Source organism: Halictus rubicundus, chromosome 15, assembly GCF_050948215.1.
Source record: "Halictus rubicundus isolate RS-2024b chromosome 15, iyHalRubi1_principal, whole genome shotgun sequence".
Classification (NCBI taxonomy): domain Eukaryota; kingdom Metazoa; phylum Arthropoda; class Insecta; order Hymenoptera; family Halictidae; genus Halictus; species Halictus rubicundus.
In genome coordinates, this window is record NC_135163.1 from 3,227,010 (window position 1) to 3,249,360 (window position 22,351).

At 42.3% G+C, this 22,351-nt stretch overlaps 1 protein-coding gene across 2 annotated transcripts in view; it reads left to right on the top strand.

Moving 5' to 3' along the window:
* Myo81f (unconventional myosin 81F) overlaps window positions 1-22,351 on the top strand; it is a 57,805-nt gene that overhangs the window by 9,075 nt on the left and 26,379 nt on the right. For both annotated transcript variants that reach the window (XM_076800641.1, XM_076800642.1), the window contains exons 2-3: window positions 4,279-4,385; window positions 20,178-20,240. In XM_076800641.1, coding sequence (XP_076656756.1) covers window positions 4,279-4,385; window positions 20,178-20,240 — 170 coding nt within the window. The remainder of the gene's footprint in view (window positions 1-4,278; window positions 4,386-20,177; window positions 20,241-22,351) is intronic.

Genomic DNA, 22,351 nt, shown 5'->3' on the forward strand with positions numbered 1-22,351 from the left:
CAAAATATCAGAAAAGTATAAGTTACTATCAACTATTTTAAATACCATTTTACACAGTCGTACAAAAGAAGTCTCACTATTTTCAAAATTTTCCAAATGAAATACTATTTTTAAATAGCATTTCAAAAACTTTTTCTTATAAATAAAATAATTTATTTGCATGATTATAGGTATGCTTTAAAAATAATATATTTACTATTTTCTATTTCGAATGCTATTTTGTTCAGCACTGGTGTAGATTCACCCCTAGGCCAGATGACCTTTTGGTACACCCTGTACAAAGTGCGAAATAATCTAGACCTCGAGAATTGAATTGGAAACGGGGCTCGAAGGAAATCCCGCCGCTTACAGATCGCGACAGTTTCATCGTAATCTGAACTTAATTAGTGGTTATGGGACCCTCGCAAACGATCCGGTGACGCGTAATGCGGGATTGTACACACTCCGTGTTCGCACCCACCCCGAACGTGCCGCGAGGTAGGCTAATTTAACACTTCCGCCACGGTTTGCCTTTTTCTACCGGTTCATTAAGCTCTCTCGCCTTTGTATCGCGCGTACCTGGCGCTCTCGCAGGTTTTTCATTGGCTTCGTGCGCATCGAAGGGAACGTGGAACAAACGACGAATTTAAAGTCAACCACCTTCCACTTTCGACGAACGCGCGCATGCCGTTCAAATTGCATTCGTCGCCGCCGTACGGTATTCCCTATTTATTACGTCTCGTTCGACGAAATTACTGGAAGAGCCCGTGTTCCTTAAATCATTCGCATTCCGTTTAAGAAATGTCTGTGACTAGTTGTACAATAATAGGTGAAAGAGGTGATCCGTGAATTTTCAGCACGAGCAAATTGTTGTTGGCGGAATTGATTTCGTAGCATTCACGAAATATCAAAGCTTCAGGAACGTTGCGAAAGAATACAGTGTTTACTCGATGTACAGTGACTCCCACTAATATTCGGACGCTTTTAAAAATCGTATAACTCTGTTAATATTGGACCATTCGCCTTGGATGTTTGCAAGAAGTTAGCACAATTGGTTTGCTACATAAAGTGAAAAAAAAAATTGTTAGGAAACATTGCAATTGGTCGAAATTGCTGAGAAAATACTAAAGGTTATATTTTACAACTTTTTTATGTGGACTTATATTGAAAATTTAGAAAGTACGATTTGTAGATCTGTATGAATTATACATATTCTGAGAATTTCATCAAAATCGATCAACGTTGCGATGAACTACAGATGTATCCAAATGATCACATAAGGGCGAAATTCCCTGACAAGGTCAAAATCCTTCAATTGTCGCCCTTACGTTTTCATCGTTAAATGTTTGTAGCTCTTTGCAACGTTGACCGATTTAGACGAAATATTCACAATATGTATAATTGTTACAGATGTACATAACGTACTTTTTAAATTTTTAATATAAGCCCGCATAAAAAAGTTGCAAAATACAACTTTCAGTACTTTCTCTGCAATTTCGACCAATTGCAATTTTAATCAAACATTTTTTTCAAGTTATGTAGCGAATCAATTGTTCTAACTTCTCAAAAAAATTCAAGTAGTATAGTCCAATATTGATAAAGTTATGCGACTTTTAAGAGCGTCCGAATATTAGTGGGAGACACTGTATGTCCAAAACACGGGTCTAGCCAGTGACATATATCGGCGCATAGTGGTATTATAGGCAATGAGAAAGTGGACATTTTAGCCAAAGAAGCTACTCTAATGGAGTGTGATAATAATTTTAAGATACCTTATACGGATTTTAAGGAAATCTTTAAAGAGGATATGTGGAAAGGAACGAATAGATTCCTAGAGAATATCTTTGTATCTAAGGGTAGAGTCTATTTCAATAACTTTTATGAACCAAGAAAGAAACCTTGGTTTTATAAGTTAAACTTACCAAGAGAAATTATAGTGAGAACAACAAGACTAAGGAGTTATCATTATAACTCTAAAGAAAATTTGACCAGAATTGGGTATATCAATGACCCAAGCTGTGAATGTTTAAACCCGATTCAGGATGCTAACCATTTATTGTGGAATTGCCCATTACACTATAAGCAGAGTGAGGAGATGATGAAGAAACTAGAGGTATTGAAGTGGGCTCCCCTTTATAATATTGATAATTTTCTTAAAAGCCTCAACATCAACGCGCTTAAAATAATCAATGACTTTTGTAAGAAATGCGATATTAATTTGTAAGGGGATATGTAAGGAGGAGATTATTGTATAAGCTGTTTATATTGTTTTGGTATCTTAACGTGTATCTATATTTGTTTATGTCAACAGGCGTCTATATTTTTGTAGCTCAATATGTATCTATGGGCCAATAATGGCCTAAGATGTTATTAATAAAAAAAAAAAAAAAAAAAAAAAAAACGTAGAATAGGACTAGGGCAGTGGGGATAGTTGTGGGACTTTTATCAGCTAGGCAATTGGGACATATATAGAATAAACACTGTATACAAAAACATTTAAAGAATTTAAACAGATTGTTATAAAGAGTCCCGATTACGGGTCACGAATGACTCCGGCACAGCATACAGAGGGTTAAGGGACGTTCGAATAATTTTCGTGTGATAATGTAGTACAACTTCGAAACAACAACAGTGAACGTGTTGAAAATATCTTGAAAAGTTCGATCGTGGCATTGAAAGACACTGGTTATTGGTTTTTTTGAGAAAGGTTTCCGCGGAAGTAGTATGGCAGTGTCCTTTGCTCGGCGGGCAACGAGATCGCCAGGAGTTATGCATCGAGCCGTCTCAAAATACGAGACCCCGAGATATATCAAATTTCGCGATAGTTTGCAAGGCGGACCATAGGGCGTGTCACGTGACACACGACCTTGGGGGAAATAGGACCACGGCAGCTGACGTATGCAGGTGCAACAAAGTGTGCTCTCGCAGGTGTTCGCGCACCGTTGCACCTGCGTGTATCGTGAGCACGTGGATCCTGGCGATGATTGGAGGAGATTCGGCGAAACCGGATGAAATCAAAATTTTTTTTCCCGGCATCTCAGCACCGTCAGCGATCGAGCTAACGACAGCAACTAATTCGTAGTTGCAAGATTGCCACAATTATATTCGAATCAAATAATCATGAATCAAAAACATTTTGAAGAGAGTGCTGCAGTTCACTGTGAACGTTAATTCGAAAGAGATGTTTCTAAATGGGATTCGGTAACGTTACGAACTCGTTTTTGTAATCGTTATGCAGCTGGAAAATTATGAATCGTTAATTAGAGTGCGGATTTTTACGAATTTGTACTATATTGTATATATATATAATTAGATTGTGGGTTTTTGTGCATTTGAAACTCGATCAAATTGTTCGTGTTTTTAAAGATTTATTAAGATTTTTATTATTTTTTTTTCGTTGAAACGACTGACTGCTGTTGAGCTACGAATCCTCGCGTTTGATCCACGCTTTTGCGTCGCGTCCTCGATTTCCTATTAAAGGTTCGATTGCATTGGAAATTGACCACTCGAGGTGACAAGGAATCGCCACGTACGGCATTGTCTGCGCGAACAACAGGTGGTCAAAGAATTTACCAGGTTTCCATATCGCGTTCCTCCAAACGTCGATCAATGCCGAATGAACATCTGAGCTCAGATGACCAACAGCGTGAGCCAATTATTAGATTGGCGCAGAAATAATTGCAGATTTTTCGTCTTGAATTTTAAATACTGTATTCTATATTTTTCAATTTTATTTTGTCGAAGAAATCTCGCGAGAGACTGGTCACAACACTATTCTACATTTTGTTTTATAAAAAAGAAAACAAAATATTCATTACACTAAAATTGGATAGAATTGAAAATTATTGACACGTTGACTGTCGCAACAGTGCCCAGAAAAATTTATTTTATAATACAAGAATAGAAAGATCAAGATTCAGTATAGCAAATGCTTTTGTAACTTTCTTGTCTCTTCAAGGTCCGAGCAAACTTTGATTTAGTTTTCGTCAAAAAATTTATTCCATTATATGAGAGTAAAAAGATCAATATTGCAGCAGAAACAAATTTTGATTCTGCTTCATAAGTTGCAACAAAAGTTGATTTTCAAGTTTGGTAAAAAATTGTCAACGTGGCAGTCAAAGTGTTAACTATGTATAGGCAATCTGTTTGAAAGTGTCTGTTAAAAAGATTTCACGCTTATTCGTGAGATCAGTCGAGACCTTTGTGAAGTTGATGCAAAGTTCTGCGACGTTAGGTGTGACGTCCGATAAAGTGTCTTGCAAGCGTCTCATTAACCATCTGTACGGTTCTTTGTTCCAGGCTCGAGCCCCGAGTTCGGTGTTCCGGACATGACGATCATCAGCGACATCGACGAGAGGGGAATCAATCGAAATCTCCAAGTCCGATATGGGAGGGACCAGATATACGTATCCTTTGATTACATTCGTGTAGACAGAATTAATATCTTTCCTGGAGAAAGAGAAAAATTCAGAACAATTCGATACTTTAATGTTACAGTAAGTCATTAATATTTAACACATGGTGTGGGGGATTGTAAAACGCTTTCGTTCTGTGATGTGCCATAGTATTTCCGAGGTAATGTCCGAGTAACTGATGAAACAATGCAGACACTGGTTTCAATCAGAACATCAAAGATTCCATACGCGTAGCGTGTCGGCCGACAAGCACACGCTCGATCACATGTGAACCGCGTTGTACTCCACGCGCGCAAGAGTTTCGCAAAAAGTGGGGAACGGATGTCCGTCCATTTCGTCATTCTTCGTCATTACGTACTAGACACAGAATTCCTCCCGTACTCTAACGAACAACTCGCTCGAGTTCAGTCTTCGCCGCGCGATGATGTAATCAAGACTAGGATTTATGCTCGCTTTTCCCGTGTGAGCGTGCAACTACGAATTACCAGGTGTACACGCGTTAATAGCACCGATAACTTTTGTGTCTCCATTAGCCTGGAATTGTTTATGCATACATACCGAATTTATCCTGAATAATGTACTGACGGAAAAATCAATTCGAGAAACTCACCGTAAAACAATTCCCACCGTTCTCACCACGTTTCTAGCAAACCTAAAAATGTGAGCAGTGGCAGTATTATTGATTACATTTAACAAATTGACAAAATCCAAAATCTCTATTCGGCGCTCTCGTATTTCTTGCTGAAGCAAAATGAAAAAAGGGACGATGCTGTGGCTGGGGGTGGGGGTATCTGGGATTTTAACCCTTTCGCGCAAGAAACTCGACGCTACCACGTTTCTAGCAAGCTTAACAACATCTAAAGAGCAGTGGCAGTATTATTGAGCACAGTTAGATTTAACAAATTGACAAAATCCCTCTATTCGACGCCCTCATATTTCTTGCTGAAGCAAAATGAAGAAGAAAGGGATGATGCCGCGGCTGGGGGCGGGGGTATCTATCTGGGATTTTAACTCTTTCGTGCAAGAAACTCGACGCTACCACGTTTCTAGCAAACCTAATAATGTCTAAAGAGCAGTGGCAGTATTATTGACCACAGTTACCTTTAACAAATTGATAAAATCCAGAATCTCTGTATTCGACGCCCTCGTATTTCTTGCTGAAGCAAAATGAAGAAGAAAGGGATGATGCTGCGGCTGGGGGCGGGGGTATCTATCTGGGATTTTAACCCTTTCGTGCAAGGGACTCGAGGTTCGACGTTAGCAAGAATGGAGGCCGGAAAGAGAATTAAAAATAGGGAATCCAAGAGGCGGAATAGAAAGCGAGAGGATGAGGAAGACGAGGCTGAATACGTTGAGAAAGAGAGAGAGAGAAAGAAAAGGAGGACAGGGGCTCGAGGGAGGGTGGGGTGGATGAGAACTATACGTATGAATTTTGTAGGGGTGGGGCGTTGCTCCCGGGTTGGTTCGTTGCCATGACGACAACCCCAGTCAGCTGGTGAACCACCCCAGGGCCAGACCCATTCATCCGACCGGGTTTGCCGACCCAACGACCGACACCAACGACCCACTGTCGTTTCTTGTCGAGCTTTAACCCTCGGACTACGAATCGTATACTGACGGCGTGGCGCACGGTAGCCGGGTCATTTTGACCCGGCACAAATGTTTCTCATTGTCACGCATTTTCCAAGTTTTGATCCTCTTGCTTACAATCGACTAATTTAAAAAATAAACGGACAGTCAAACGTACGCTCAAATCAAATTGACTTTTGGTCGTACCTTCGATAGAACTCCCAAGGAAATTTTGGCAAATCTGTGGCAAATTTCAAGTCGGGTTCCCCCACCGCAAGGGTAGTTATAGGGTGAGAACGGTTTAAAGAATTATGCTCCATTTCTTCTGTTCTGCTTGGCAAAAAATTACGGACACAATTCGTGAACATTCTATCTAATAGCGCGCACAACTGTGATTTTTTTCTTCTAAATTTTTGACGCAATATCGATTTTTAACATTAGAACTACCAAGTAATAAATACAACTGATGAATATTGCTTTGTAATAATGACAAGATTACATCTATTCAAACTTGATACCATTTTTATTCTAACATGTGCTTCAATGAAAAAGTTCATTCAAAAAATTCTGATGAAAACATTTTTATAATTTCGGTAATTGTGAAAGAAAAAATTAGGAGCCAGTCAGTTTGACTGGTTCGGTAGTTCTAGTGTTAAAAAATTCCGGAAACCTGAAATGGGCGATTTTATATTGAAGTTATGAGACGATTTATATTATTTAGACTGCGGATCTTTATGCAAAATAAAAACTATCTGCATTGATTGTAAGACACAGGAGCGAAATAAACATTTCTTCCTTTAATTATCGTATTAAGCTAAAACCAATACTCTGGTGCCTTTAAATCTTTTTAATATGTCCACTGCTTTAAATTGTGCTTACCCATTTTTGCCATAAAATCCGCAGTCTAATTATTATACAAAAATTGAAAAGAGCTGCAAGGCGATCAAACGATCATCCGCGAGCACTCTATTCACTCTATTCACTCTATTGTCACTGACTTTTAGCATCGAGGAACGGAAATATCGGATGGCCCGCGGCTGGAAATATCGAGGGGCCATCGGACGCGGCGGCTCCTTTATTTAAAAATTCAACTAAGTCCGATCGGTTCTGTAATTGGGTTTGAGAGAATAGAGCCTAATGGTTCGCGGGCCATCCGCCGGCGTCGGAAAACTGGAGACAACGATAGTGATCGATGCTGGGTTAACAACTTCTTGTGAATGGACGGGCGAATCTTTGTGTACTTATTATTAAAGGGAAGTCGCTTGGCAACGGACAACACTTGACGCTGGACGCCAGCTTTTTATGAAATAACCGAACCCTAACGAAAAGATTTAGTTGTATGAAAATCATGAGGAAACACTAATTAAAGCAGAGACTCCAATGAAACTAATTAGTCCCATAAAATAAACAGAATGGAAACAATAGAATGTAGACAGACCTTAAAAACTATTCGAAACATTTTCTATTAGATTTTCGTGTTAAAATAGTGAACTATGTTTCATGAAGTTAGAAATTATTTTTTGTGTATTTCTTTTTTAATTATTTCTTCTAATGTTTCTGGTCCAAAAGGCCCTGAGTAGAATGAACGAACGGTACAGTGGAATTGGATCTAGCGAGCCTGTTATATTAGAGGATGTCGTCCTCGTGCGAGGATGACGCTCACTAATGAGTTAAGCGTGTCTTGGCGTATAATTACGGGCCGAGTTTTTGCCGCGGTCGTTTCGTCCGCGATCAAACACCGGAATCCAAACGCGTGATGCGTTCGCCTCGGCGATTTAGGTCGTCGTCGTCGGTGCACTCGTTAGTGCGCACTTCCTCGTGCGCCACGACCTCCGTCGTCGCGTGTAGGACGTCACATAATGTCGCGCCCACAAGGAACTTCGTATCAAACGGGACTTCACTGGCCCACCGTTCTTTTTCCCGTGGTCCAGATCGGTATTTACTGCACCGTCATTCTGCTTCACAATAGTCTCCCCGTAACTGTCGCAATTTTTTCAACAATTTCTTCACGTAGTAAACTAATTGTTGACGCAAGGGTGTCATTGGGGTAAATAGTCCCCCCTGGAAGTTACAGCTCCATCACTTCAAATTAGGAAACAGTGTTTATATATGTCCCAATTGCCTAGCCGATAAAAGTCCCAGAACTAATAAAAGGACAAAAGGACTCTTTATAACAGTCTATTTAAATTCTTTAAATATTTTTGTATACAGTGTTCACTCTGTAGATGTCCCAATTGCCTAGCCGATAAAAGTCTTAAAGTATAGTTGAAGAATAGTATCTCCTGGCCGATTCATGTCCGTGACTAGACCGGTGATTTGGACATATATCGAGTAGACGCTGCAAATCAATTTTTGCCCGAAGAATAATCTTCTCCCACAATCGATCTGACGAATTTAAGAGAGAAAGTAGGGTCGCGTGTTAACAAATCCGGCCGATATAAAATTGCACAGTCCTGGTCGAGGGTATCGGGTCGATAGATCGTCGTTCGATTAAATAGCTGGCCAGTGAGTCCGTCCGCCTTTGCGGCTGCTTCCGATCGAAGATAGCCATTTCCCCGGGGCAGAAGGTGCGCGTGCAGAGTGTCCGTCCTCTGCATTAACAATTCCCCCGTTGTCTCCGGTTGGCAAACATTTATTTGCATCAACGGGCCGAGATTGCGGGTTATTACGCGAAATAATGCGACCTCTCTCGCGTCGCGGCACGCTACAGCGCTGCGGATCGTGGATCGCCTAACTGCGTTTGTTACGCGTTGAGCCTAGCATTCGTACTGAACCCGGATTTTTTAATAGTATCATCAGGTGTACAAATTAACTCGTGGCCCTCGCTATCAATCTTTTGCGCTCGAAGCTATTTTGCCTCCAGAATTTCATCTGACCTTGAACATTTTCAACCTAGTTTTTAATTAAACGTTGTTCGTACACATTGCGAAAGAAACTTTTGGGACAGCTTATCCTTTTGCACTAGGGTGCGGTTTTCATTCTAAAACTAAATTTTTCTTCCGTCTTAGAATATTTTCATTTTATTCATACGAAACTGGTCCGGTTTTCCACATATAACATTAAAATGTTCAGTGATCTATTAGATACAAATCTTGTAATGTAACAAATATTTTGTAATATTTTTTGTAATTTCGTCACCACTCGAGTGCAAAGGGCTAACCGTTATAGCCCTCGTTCATTATAACAGGGAGCCCTCGAAACTAACCGGAGCACCTAACAATTAAAACATTTCGAGAGTAATGTGTACAATCAATTTGGATAGGAGGAGAATGTTTAGCTAGCTGTTTCGTTAGGTCGGTGTCAAGTTTCAGCGCCGAGGATTTACCATGAGAAATCAGATCTGTGCGGAAGCGAGCCATAAGAAGTACGCGTACGGACTTTCACGGGGAAAGAATGAATAAAATCGTTTCTTTAATGTTACCCAATTTGTATGCTGTCGGTGCACGAGCGGCGATTGGCCGCGGACGCCGAACCACTACCACCACCACCACCACCACCACCACCGCAGCGGATCCTGTCGTCCATTCGGCTCGCCTCGTAACTTTCAATTTTCGTAACGAAATTAGCCGCGATAGAAAACCGTGGGGCCGATCGGCGAAGCTGCATTGGTTTCCAGTAATTAGTCTCGTTCGTCGCTTCTTAACGAGATTCGATCGACCGATACAAACGTTTCCATAATGTAGACGGGCAGGCTCGCCTAAATCGAATTTATTATATTCGATCGCGAAATTGCCGGATTGGATCGGGCTAATTGACGCGAATTACCGTTCGAACGGGAAGGAATCACGCTTTATTATCGTTTCTTTTTAGCTCCCCTTCGAAAATATTCATAAACGCGCGTACATAGGTACACAAATAACCGCAGTTCAACTGTTTACTGTTCATAAGATTTTTACGCAACACACTTATTATTTCATTTATTTTGTTACTTCGTCCGTCGACTTGCCGTTTCTTTATAATAAATGTGCCCTTTACAGTGAATTCTCGTTACTAGTCAGTTGCGCCGTTCTGGTGACTGACTCTTAGACGAAATCTGAGTCATTCAGTGGGGGATAAGCTCGAGCGTCCGTCGATATGTACAATTTTATTTCGATATAAGACGACGCTTTTTATTTCCAAATAAAAAAATCGCCTCTTCTTCTTTATCCGAAATACGACGAAAGCCGGTCCCAAGCCAACGCCTTATTGTAGCGGAAAATCTTCAATGCACCTTAAACTGCAGTGGAATATCGACGTGGGTCAGGAATGACCCCGGCTTCGGCCGGCTGAACTCGCAGGAGTCGGAGGGTTGGTAATTTTGTTATTTATACAGATACAAAAAATGTTTAGAGAGAAAGTTATCGCATTCAGAGGGTGGACACAAGTCTCTGGGGGCGAAGGTCATCTCAAGGTCATATTTTCCGAGATATTACGAACCAGTATTGTTCCTTAAAATGGAACGGCTTGCCTTCGGTATTGTGAATCGATAAAGTATAAGATTGTACGTAGTATTGACCTCCGTATGTCCATATGACCTCTCCATATGTGTACACTCCCGTCCATAAATCAGCGGACACTTATTTTTAACAAAGTAAGGTGAGGTAAGAAATTTCAAATCGGAGGATATTTGGCACCGGAAAATATTCGAGTTCGCTCGGATCTTATTCGTTCCTGCACGAGGCGAAAAAAACGCAAGAGTAAGCAACTCTGGACTCTCTGCTGTATACAGTATAAGTTTCGTCGCCCACCCATTATCCTCCGGTACCCGAGCTACTCAACGCTCTTTTTGCAAAGACTCGGTTCTCTTTCGGGATATCGGATTAACCCTGGCCTCGACGACATGGTCGAAACCGGAAGCTAGAGACCCGTCCCCACCTTCCTTCCACTACCCTGGTTACCCGATCAAGCAGCCGTCTTCCTTCTTGCTTCTTACGCCGTACAAATTCACCAAATACGTATTATGTCGTTCATCCGTGCGTTTTTAAACAAACTGGGCCAGATAACGTGTCGCCAATTGTTTTCTCCAAAAGAGACTGACTTTACAGACATTTTAGACAAAAGTTGTAGGGTATAGAGAACAGTTTACGATGATTTTATTTGTTTGACATTGTAGTGACCTTGAGAAGCCTCGTGAAGATTTTCAAATTTCATATGCTAATCTATATTTTCGATCATGCATTGTAAACGTGACGTCAAGATATTTTGAAAACACTACAAACACATTTTTGCATAAACTGTTATAAGCGTTCAATTCGTTTCAGTTACAAAAATATTACCTGTTACTTACTAAAAACTATGACCTGTAGATGACCTTCGCCCACGCAGACTTGTTTGGAGAGAAAATTATTGTATTTGGAGGGGGATATAATTTTTTGTATCTGTATAAATTATTATTGTATCTGCACTAATTACCAAGTAATTACGAGTGGCAGAGTTAAATGAGATACCCTGTGTATAGTGGCGGGTTTAACGGTAAGCGGATTTTCGGTAGCCCCCTTTCTGCTTTGTTAACACTAAACGTACCGAGCTATAAATGTAACAGGTACATGTTGCCTTTTAGAAATGACAAGATGCGTGCTTTTCTAAAGATATTTATTGAATCATTGCTCATGAAAGCATCTTTGTAATTTCAAAAATTGTCAAATTAAATATCTAGAACCAGTCATTTGGCCGGTGATGGTACGTTTAGTGTTAATAAGTATATGAGAGTTTTCTCGCAACTTCTATTTCTCACTTGAGTTTGAGAGTCCAAAATTTTTACCGCATGGCCCTCCACTTGACAAAATTATTTTTTCATTTTTGCCTTGGTCGAGGCACTGTTTAACACGTTGACTGCCATGTCACCCATACGCGGGTGACGGAATGATTTGTCCAGGATCTGTGAAATTCAAGAAAGTTGGAGGACTACTCAATATCACACATTTAATTTCTTTCAATTTTCATTTCATTAAAAAACCTACTTTGATTTTATGGAATTTTTTAGGTTTCTAGTTTGGCGGTCAAAGTGTTAACCCTTAGCACTCGAATGGCGACTGTAAGGCGCCACTAGAAATTACTGTATCATTATTGAAAATACTTTTTACATTATTAAATTTGTTTGTATTTAATAAATTACTGAACACTTCAGTATTGTATGAGCAAATTGCACCGCTTTCATATGTATAACACGAAAGAAAGGTATATGCAAGGAAAATATTCTAGGTTGGAAAAAATGTTTCGTTTTGCAGTTAAAATAGCTTCGAGTGCAAAGGGTTGAAGGACAGAACAGTGAAACGAAGGACTTGCCTTTCCAATAGAGGACGCGTACGGTCACTATAATTATAATCCACATAAAATTTGCAAATAGACGGGTCTCGTATTTCTCGCGTGGCCTAATTCGTCAGCGCGTCGAGCGGATTCTGCAAACAGTGGATAGGGTTCTCGAGAGCGACCGCATATCCGGCCCCTCTGGCCCTGTGTCCCTGGTCCGCTCTCGGCTCTCTCGCATCAGCCTCTCACTGCCGTGCGATCCCTCGACCCCGCGACACGCCGCTAAAAGGTGGCTCGTCCTCGACGAAAGCAATTGAAACCGGCTAAGAGCGCTTCGCCCAGCGAGAGGTTAACGAGAGCCACCCTCGCGCCGCGAAAGTATCCGTTGTATACGCGCACCGAATACCGGAAAAGAGGAGGAGAGGGTAAACGGACGGCGGAACGGACCGGCGACGTCAACACACTCGCAGCTTCGCGTATGTACGGTGTCGGCTGGCTTTGGTCTCGCGTCGGCCTCCGCGTGTGAGATTAGGGGATGCGGAATGCCGCTTCAGGAAAAAGGCCTCCTGCGGATTTCTAGACTACAAAACGGCGGGAAAGACGAACGTAGATGATCGAACTGGTTTATGCGAGGGTCGCTCCGATATCTCATTGTCTACTCGATATATGTCCAAATCACCGGTCTAATCAGGGACATACATCGGCCAGGAGATACTATTCCACGCGACCTTCCACTCCTCGGCGATCGAGGTCTCTCGAGCTTCTTGGCCCCTCGCGGGATATACCCCGCGGCAGTGGAGATAGTTCTGCGACTTTTATCTGCTAGACGTTCGCGACATATATAGAGAAAACTTTTTTTCTCTTTCTCTGAGTAAACTTTTTTCTCTAATTGTGCATTCGATAGGGGTACCCGAAATTCCAGGTCGGGCCGAGATCCCGAATATAAAAAGTTATATATGATTAGTAGTCCCGAATATATAAAGTTCGGGATACCCGGAGTCGGGTGGAGTCAAATTTGAGGATCCCGTAGATTTGCAATCGCACGATAACGCGTGACATTCCAATCTAATTCTGCATTTTCGGGATAGAATAGTAAGCTGTCGCTAAGGTGTCCAGATGGAACCGAGGCCGGCGCATCATCCGCTCGTGACCATCAGCGATTAAGCCCGAGTCGTTGCGATATTCTTTTTCTAGCCGCTCCTGTTTTGAGGTCAATCGCCTTTTAGGTCAACCGGTTGCCGGGTTGAATTTTATTGAAAATTTCATGCTCTGTTTGGGATCCGCTCGACGACTCCACCGAGAGAGCACCCTTTTTAGGTCAACTCTACCCTGATCGCCAGCTCTGCTGATCCGTGCGGACCCGTTCGCTGACCGTCATTAGTCGTCGCTAGACCAAGTTTACAGACGGAGCACCACGGAACCGGCAGAGCATGATTGATGATCGAGGAAACGGCTGGCTACGGGCATTAGAGAATGCGTGATTAGAATTCATTTGCGAAACAGCTGTTTACCGTCCGACGGAGCTTCTGTTCGATCGTTTTGTAGCCAACGTTGCTCGGTTCGGTCGGCCAGAGTTTCAAATCCGCAATAATGATCGTGTATTGTGCGCACGAGTCTGCCAGGTACGAGGTATTAAAATCCAATGATCGCAGTTTGTTATTGTAAGTGACTCGCGTTCGTTACGGACTGTTTATCTTGACCGCTTATAACGCAATAGATTCTTTGGTAAAATTCTTAACGGGTTCAGGGGAAAGGTGGGGGTAGCCCCGGACACTTAAACGAAGCACAAAGAAAATGTGTGTAATCGGTACATTTTAATTTGATCCTTTTCGGATTTAACGCAATAGATTCTTGGGTAAAATGCTTAACGGGTTCAGGGGAAAGGTGGGGTAGCCCCGGACACTTAAACGAAGCGCAAAGAAAATGTGTGTAATCGGTACATTTTAATTTGATCCTTTTCGGATTTAACGCAATAGATTCTTGGGTAAAATGCTTAACGGGTTCAGGAGAAAGGTGGGGGTAGCCCCGGACACTTAAACGAAGCACAAAGAAAATGTGTGTAATCGGTACATTTTAATTTGATCCTTTTCGGATTTAACGCAATAGATTCTTGGGTAAAATGCTTAACGGGTTCAGGAGAAAGGTGGGGGTAGCCCCGGACACTTAAACGAAGCACAAAGAAAATGTGTGTAATCGGTACATTTTAATTTGATCCTTTTCGGATTTAACGCAATAGATTCTTGGGTAAAATGCTTAACGGGTTCAGGGGAAAGGTGGGGTAGCCCCGGACACTTAAACGAAGCGCAAAGAAAATGTGTGTAATCGGTACATTTTAATTTGATCCTTTTCGGATTTAACGCAATAGATTCTTGGGTAAAATGCTTAACGGGTTCAGGGGAAAGGTGGGGGTAGCCCCGGACACTTAAACGAAGCACAAAGAAAATGTGTGTAATCGGTACATTTTAATTCGATCCTTTTCGAATTTAACGCAATAGATTCTTTGGTAAAATATTTAACGGGTTCAGGGGAAAGGTGGGGGTAGCCCCGGACACTTAAACGAAGCGCAAAGGAAATGTGTGTAATCGGTACATTTTAATTTAATCGTTTTCGGAACATAAACTTAAGAACTTCTGGTGCATAAGAATTAGAAATGAAACATGTTTTTCAAATAATTTTCCGAAAAACGTAACAAAAGCCCGTTTCACCAAAAAAGCTCAAAGCTTGTGTTTTACCTTCTCGAAAATTGGTGGTAGTCCCGGACACTTAAGCGAATTAGCTCTCCTGCGGAAGCAAGAGCCCCGTCAAAAGATCGACTGGAACATTTTCTTTCATCTGTTCTACCGTGTCGGAGTTGGTGACAATCTCAAAGTTCAAATTTAACGAAAATTCTTTTTCATCGCGGTAATCACTAAACGAACGCTTGGGGGGAAAAAGTTCTCTTTCATCGGGGACTTCGCTCGCGGCGACAGGAAACAGATCCGAGGTCGTTTCACCCCAAAAATTGTAAAATTTGTTGGTATGCACCCATTAGTACGACCGACAGGTCCTTTGAACGGAATTTCTTGGATTCTTGCATCATTCGGGAACATTTTCCGGCGGACGGAAAAGATTAATATCGCGGACGACAATGGAAGGAAATGCGGTTGCCCATAAGGAGTTTCCTCCGTGCTGCTGGCAGACGTCTACTTCCCCTTGGGAAAATGGGAAGTTGATGGGAATATGTACACTATGATCCGGGATCATTTTTTTTCCTCATAATTTCGTCTTCGTTTAATTCTATTCTGCTTTGCTCTGTCATGCGTATCCTAAATATATGAAGTTGTCATGCCGAATATTAACCCTTTGCACTCGGCACTATTTTCATTCTAAAACTAAACTTCTCTTCCGTCTTAGAATATTTTCATTTTATTCATACGAAACTGATCCGATTTCCACATATAATATTTATATGTTTAGTAATCTATTGAATACAAATTTTGTAATGTAACAAATATTTTGTAATATTTTTTGTAATTTCCTTGAAATAACGCCACAACAATTTCTAGTGGTGCTTCAGAGTCACCACTCGAGTGCTAAGGGTTAATCCTAATAACTAGACAGCCGATCTTATGCACTTACGACAAAAATTAGGACAATCTAAAAATACTGTTATATTATTTTCAACCTATTAAACATATTAGGAAAAAAATTTTTCACTCTGCTTTGACTGTTTCGCATTTTAAAAGTCTCAAGCCTATTCGAATGTGTCGCGTTGAAAATGAATTTCCAAACACAGTTAAAGATTACTGTCGTTGTTATTATTGAAAAATCATCGTCAAGTCGGATTGAACGCGTTCTCGTTCGTACGAGTTGATTTTACAACGGGAAATAGAAGTGTCGTGCAGGTAGACAGTACCGGCAGAGTTCAAATTTCCGAGCGTGCTATAATGTTCGACGTATGTGTGTAAGTTATTTGGGTGAAGCATTGTCGATAGTGGCCTCGTTGTCAACGATAGAAGAACAAGTTGCGACGGATCGTGTTCGCGAAATATCTTTGTCCTGGCGTTCCTTGTCCGACCGGTTCAATCAATGATGTTGTTTGCCGAGGGGTAACTCGAGGCCAGCTGATGACAGGTAGGAGACGGCTACCTTCACGTCCCGACAAAGGAGGAAAATTTGTTGGTGGGTGGAAAGGTCGCGGTCTGAAATAGACGCAACACGAAGGAGACCGCGAAAAGGTTAGCTGAAAAGGTTCCCTCGATCCACGAACGCGTTCAGGCGCAGGAAGAAGGAGCACAGACACCCTCCTTCAAGGTTTCTGTAGTGCTCATAAACAGGACGTTTCTTTCCTGCATCCCATTGTTACGACTAGACTGCGGGTTCTATGCATTGACGAGAAAAACGAGTGCACGAAATGCGAAACAGTGAAAACATCAGAATTTAGGGATACGGTTATTTTATACAGTGTTTACTCGATATGTCGCGAATGCCTAGCCGATAAAAGTCGCCGAACTATCCCCACTGCCGCGAGGTATACCCCGTGAGGTGCCATAATTCGTGGCCTCTAGAACTTCGCTGACCTTTTCTACGGAAAGAATAGTATCCTCCTATTCGATACATGTCCCTGGCTAGACCCGTGTTTTGGACATGGATCGAGTAGACATTGTATTTAAATAATTCCAGTTATTAAGAAGAGAAATAAATTTCTATGCGGTCCCCATAACTTGTAATTGATGGGAAATTTTTTATTTTGCACCCCCTTGCGCTGAAATGACGTGCCACGTCGAAAATTTGGAGAATTTTCAATTTTTGCATTCGTTCTGTCTTTTCTTAAAAAGAAATTTGTTTTTACCGTACACGGGTTTGGTCGTGCGTGAAACATTTGCTAGCTTGTAAAATTTACAAAGGCATTTACACGCGTTATCCGGTGGGAATGTATTAATTTCTTTGTTCGCACCCCGTATTCCGCTTTCTCCGGCTTGAAATCGGTGACTTTCCGCGTTTCACTTTCTCGCGGCAGCATCATGGCGATGCAAAACTACCAAAAGACCCGCGCGTGCGGAATTGTAGTGAAAGGAACGCAACCCTCGATGCACCAGAGGGTTGCGCACCCTTCCCTTCGAAATGTGACACAAGGTTATTGTTGCGGACGCATTCGGAACAATTCTGTCAGCAAAAAGGAGCCTTTAAAGCGTGGCCGAAATGAAGATTGTGCTCGCGAGGGGGATGAAGTTCTATTCTCTTAATCTTTAAACTCTCCTACACTATATCTTCCGTTCGAGCACATAAAACTTTCGGAGGAATTCAGACGTTTAGAGTAATTCTTCGTCCCATGGAAGCGCGTGCTACTTTCTTAAGGCAAGGGTAGTTTCCACGCAACCCCATTCTGTCTTTTCTTCATCCCTCTTCCTGTACTCTTTCGCCTGTTCGTTACTCTTATACCGACGCCGTGTCGAAACACGAAAAGACTAGTGAGGGGGTTGTTGTCTTGTTATGTGCATCTTCTGTGCTCTCAGCCCTTTGGTTCTTCTGTGTTTTCCTTAGTTTATTTCGTCTTGACGATATCACGATAATTAACCCTTAGCACTCGAATGGTGACTGTAAGGCACCACTAAAAATTGCTGTATCATTATTCAAAATATTTTTTACATTATTAAATTCGTTTGTATTTAATAAATTACTAAACATTTCGGTATTGTACAAGTAAATTGCACCATTTTCGTATGTATAACATGAAAAAATATATATACTAGGGCAATATTCTAGGTAGGAAGAAATGTTTCGTCTTGGAGTCAAAATAGCTTCGAGTGCAAAGGGTTAATCCCTGTGAAAGCCGTATGTGTATGTATACGCTCCAGAAAAATGAATTACAGTCTTTACTCGATATATGTCCCAGATATCTAGACGATAAATGTCCCGGAACTACCCCCACTGCCGCGGAGTATACCCCATGAGCGATTCAGTATACAGGGTGTCCCAAAAATGTTGTTTCATTTCTAAGGTCATTTGAAATAACTTTTTCCTTTACGAAATTGTTTTCCTTGCTAAGGAGTTATTAACTCCAGTTAATTATCCGATCGAGCTCAAATTTTGCAGAGATTGTATTTTTGATAATTGGAACTATTATTGAGTGGTTATGGGGGGGGGGCGAATAAAATTCAAAAGTCGAAAATAGGGGGCACCGTAATGCAGATTGTAGCAAAACGCGACCCCGGATGCGCGGTGGGGTTCCTTCTCCCTCCTGATCGAAATACAGCCGAAGTAAGAAGGGTACTACGGTTATAATAGGTGTATTATCCCCTTTCTCGCTGCCGGCATTCAGTTCGTGAGTCATCCCCTCGGGCTCACCCCCGAGTCTGACGTCAGTTGGCCAGTCCCCACCCGTGGCCATCGTCGAAACCATGTCATCGTTCGGTTATTATGCAAGGGGTGTGGGGAGGATGGGAGGGGGTTGGTTCGGTGTTCCACGACATTCTCCCGCCGGGGTTTCTTCAGCGTTGTCGTCGACGGAATCGGAGCTGGTCGATAATCTTCGACGAATTCAGCAGCCGGTTATCTGCCTATAACGAGAGAGGGAGTCTGCCGCATCACGTCGCGGAAAGGAAAATAGAGTCTGGAGAACACTCGGAGGTGGTTCCGTGGTCAATCGCCCGTCGGATCGTTAAAAAACCGTCTCGACTTCCGTTTCCTGTGCCGGTGTCTCTCTCCCGGCTGAATCGTTGAACGGCATCGCGCGCGCACCGGTTAGTTACCGAGCTCTCTCTCTCTCTCTCTCTCTTTTTTCTCTCTCTCTCTATCTCTATCTCTGTCTGTCACCCTCTCTGTCGACTGTCTCCTTGCGTTACATCGACAATCGACGATGGAATAGGGGATGAAGTCGAGGGAATTATTGGTGAACAGCCGTCTGAAATCGCGACCGGATAGACTCCAGTTTTCTGGGGATCGGAATTACATGAATCTCGGGTATCCTGAATGAAGCATATCTGATTGGCCACTTTTGCGCCGTCGTTCCTTTTTCCTCGGCTCTCATTCGCATCGTTAGCGTATTTATGGTGTATTTAGTAACCGAGCCGGGCTTAACTTCACTTTGATAACCCAGATATTTTTTACTTTTTTTTATATAATCCTGCAGATTTTAACGAGGAGGTACCTGAAACCCAAGTATTAGTGTTAGGAATTCACTGGTTCAAAAGTTATATGTGTATAAAGGTGAGAGAGATTTTGAGCAGGTTTCTGACGGGTAAGGGCGCCGCCATATTGGTATGTACTCGGACATCGTCCAATGAGCGGAGCCGCGAGGAGGTTGTTCAGAGTTATGATCGTGTGAGGGGATGGAGAGGGCCGACTACGTTTGAAAATCTAGCATTGTATTAAAATTTAAGGGATTAAAGTTCTGAGCACCAACGAGCGAACAACTTCAAGAGAAGAAGGGGGGGACAGCGATTTTCTTATTTCGAAATAAAAAGCGTCGTTTTATATCGGAATAAAATTGCACATATTGACGGTCGTTCGAGCTTACTCCCACCCCTACCGCGACGGGTCACGAATGCCTCGGGCATAGGATACGGGAGGGTTAATAGGTGTAGTGTTAATAATGTAGAATTCCGGGACTCCGTGCAAGGTGGAACACGTTAACAGGTGTGCCACGGCACAGAGAGCGGTTTTAAAAGTGCCGTGATGTGTTCGCGTGCGAGCTTTCGCATAATACACGCTCGTTGACGTCACACGAACGCAAGCCAGCCCCCATTGGGAATGCATGTGGTATTATCATTCAAGGCGGTTCACATGGTACCGAGGAATGAGAAATAATACCGTCGACACGGTTCTTTTCAGTCGTGGTAAACGCTCCTTCCTCTTTCTCCGTTTTTCTCCTACTTCCCCTCCACCCACCCCCCACCCCTATTGTTTATAACTTTCTTCTGTTCCGAGTAATAGGAGAACAACAACGTTCGGAACGGGCCTGCGTACTCGGTATTTCCTTAACACAGAATTATGCTCGATCCGCAGACGTACACGGGATCCATATTGGTGGCTGTGAACCCTTACAAAGAGGTGGACTTCTACACGAACGTAAGTACATTTGAGATTCTATTTAATGCTTAATTTAGTGCCAGGTTTAAAGGGCCCGCCAAAATGACTGGTTCTAATATTTTTAATTTACGATTATCGAAATATTTAACAAAATTTCTTATTTGGTTATTTTGATAAAGTAATGTAAAATGATTCGTGGGATACAGAGAGTCCTTGCCCAACCAACGTGGCGGCGGTCTTCCTTGTCAAAAATGCTTAAAATCGCTCAACTTTTGGACCCTTCTAGGTGAATTCCTAACATTGAAACTTGGATTTTAGGCATGTTCTCGACAAAATCTACAGGATTATATTTTAAAAAGTTGAAAATTTCTGGGTTGCCAAGGTGAAGTTTAACGCGAACGAGAAATTTTAAGAGTCAGATAATCCGCCACGTTGGTTCGAGTCATAGTCGATTCGAGGCATGTCAGGAACGTGTTCGATAGGTAGAAAAGTCATTTCACGGATCAGAAAAAAATAAATCGAGCATAGCTAGATTCGCGAGGTAGCACCGTGACCCAGAAAACCGTTGAAGAGTCGATCGTCGTTTCGCGATATCTCCGCGAAAGCGCGACGCGGTTTCCGTTTCCTGTTTTCAGTCGGAGGCCTAGCAACTGAAATACGATAAAGGCGTCCTGTCGCAGCACGATTCGCAACTTCGCAAAACCGGCCGTATGAAAAACTTATTATAACGCGCGGCAATATAGCGTTCAAATTCGCACAATGTGTTCGCAAAAATCGAGGACTTGCTTTTGGGACAAATCAAACCGAGCAGCGTGGAAGGGTCAATGTTCCAAATTTGGTTCGATTACCGATCGTTTCTCTTTTGATCGACGGCTCGAAATTCGTTTTGCAATCGTTTAAAGACGCAGAATTCTTTCGGTGTTCACTTCGATAACGGGACTTCGACTACACTTGGGGCGAAGTGTTTTAATTGTATACGGAAGGAGGGGCCAATTATTATTTATCTCGAGGAGGGGATCGGCACGTGCGGCCGACCTTCTCTGTTCTCCAAGCGAACGACGCAACGTCGCTTAATATTTACTATTCTTCGACGGTACTTCCAGTTTATGTTCGTCGCAGGAAGTGCGTAAGTGTTGCGCGTCGCAGCGCCGGTGGCGCGAGTCATTATTTTAATTTCGTTATGAATTACGGGTTCTGGCATACATACCAAACCCTAATCCGCCGAGGCGCATTCCAAAGGTACCCCAACCCTCCTTTTGTCTCAGCAAACTATTGTTACACGATTCGTGACATTACTAAGCAATTAAACCAATTAAATTGTTGCTAACCCTTTCCACTCGACGCTATCTTGACTCCAAAATCTGATTTCATTCATTAATTTCATTTCAATTTATTAAACGGAAAAATATTTACTATAATAATTTAGGTTTTGGATTATATCTACCGTGTAATGTTTAATGATGGTACAGAGGGGACTGTTATAAAATTCTATTTGTAATAAATATTAATGCTACAACTACAAGAAAGAGGCAGTATTTCTGTAACCGTGACAGTGTGAAAGGTAAGGTGTGATTTCTGAGGTCATTTGCAATAACTTTTTCCTTTACGAAAATCTTCCCCGCGGCTTCGTTACATAGTTATTAAGGAAAAACACGGACCAATCAGAGCGCGGCTACAGCAGACCTGCTGAGCGTGGCGTTGGCATTGGCTGAGCCGGAATCCGTCCGCAGTAGCCGCGCTCCGATTGGTCCGTGTTTTTCGTTAATAACTCGTTAACGAAGCTGCGAAGAAGATTTTCGTAAAGGAAAAAGTTACTTGAAATGACCTTAGGAATCAGTCTTTTCAAGGAAATACGGCAATTGTACACCCTGTAGACTCGATAAATGATAAAATGTGTAAAAAACGAAGTGCCTACTTGGCAATGCGTCGAACTGTGCAGCGGATCTCGATCCTGAAACACGCCCTTGAAGGAGCCGAGGGTCTCGATTCCGGAGCTTATCGCCAGAGACACGTTCCCGGGTCTCGATAATCGGGCGATGCACATTTTTCGTTTTTTTGTTCCTCCTGGTGTCTCTAATCTCTATTTTCGGGCGCGTGCTGCGGCCATCGGCCACTTAAATCCGGGCGGCGATGGTTTGACGCTTGCGGAC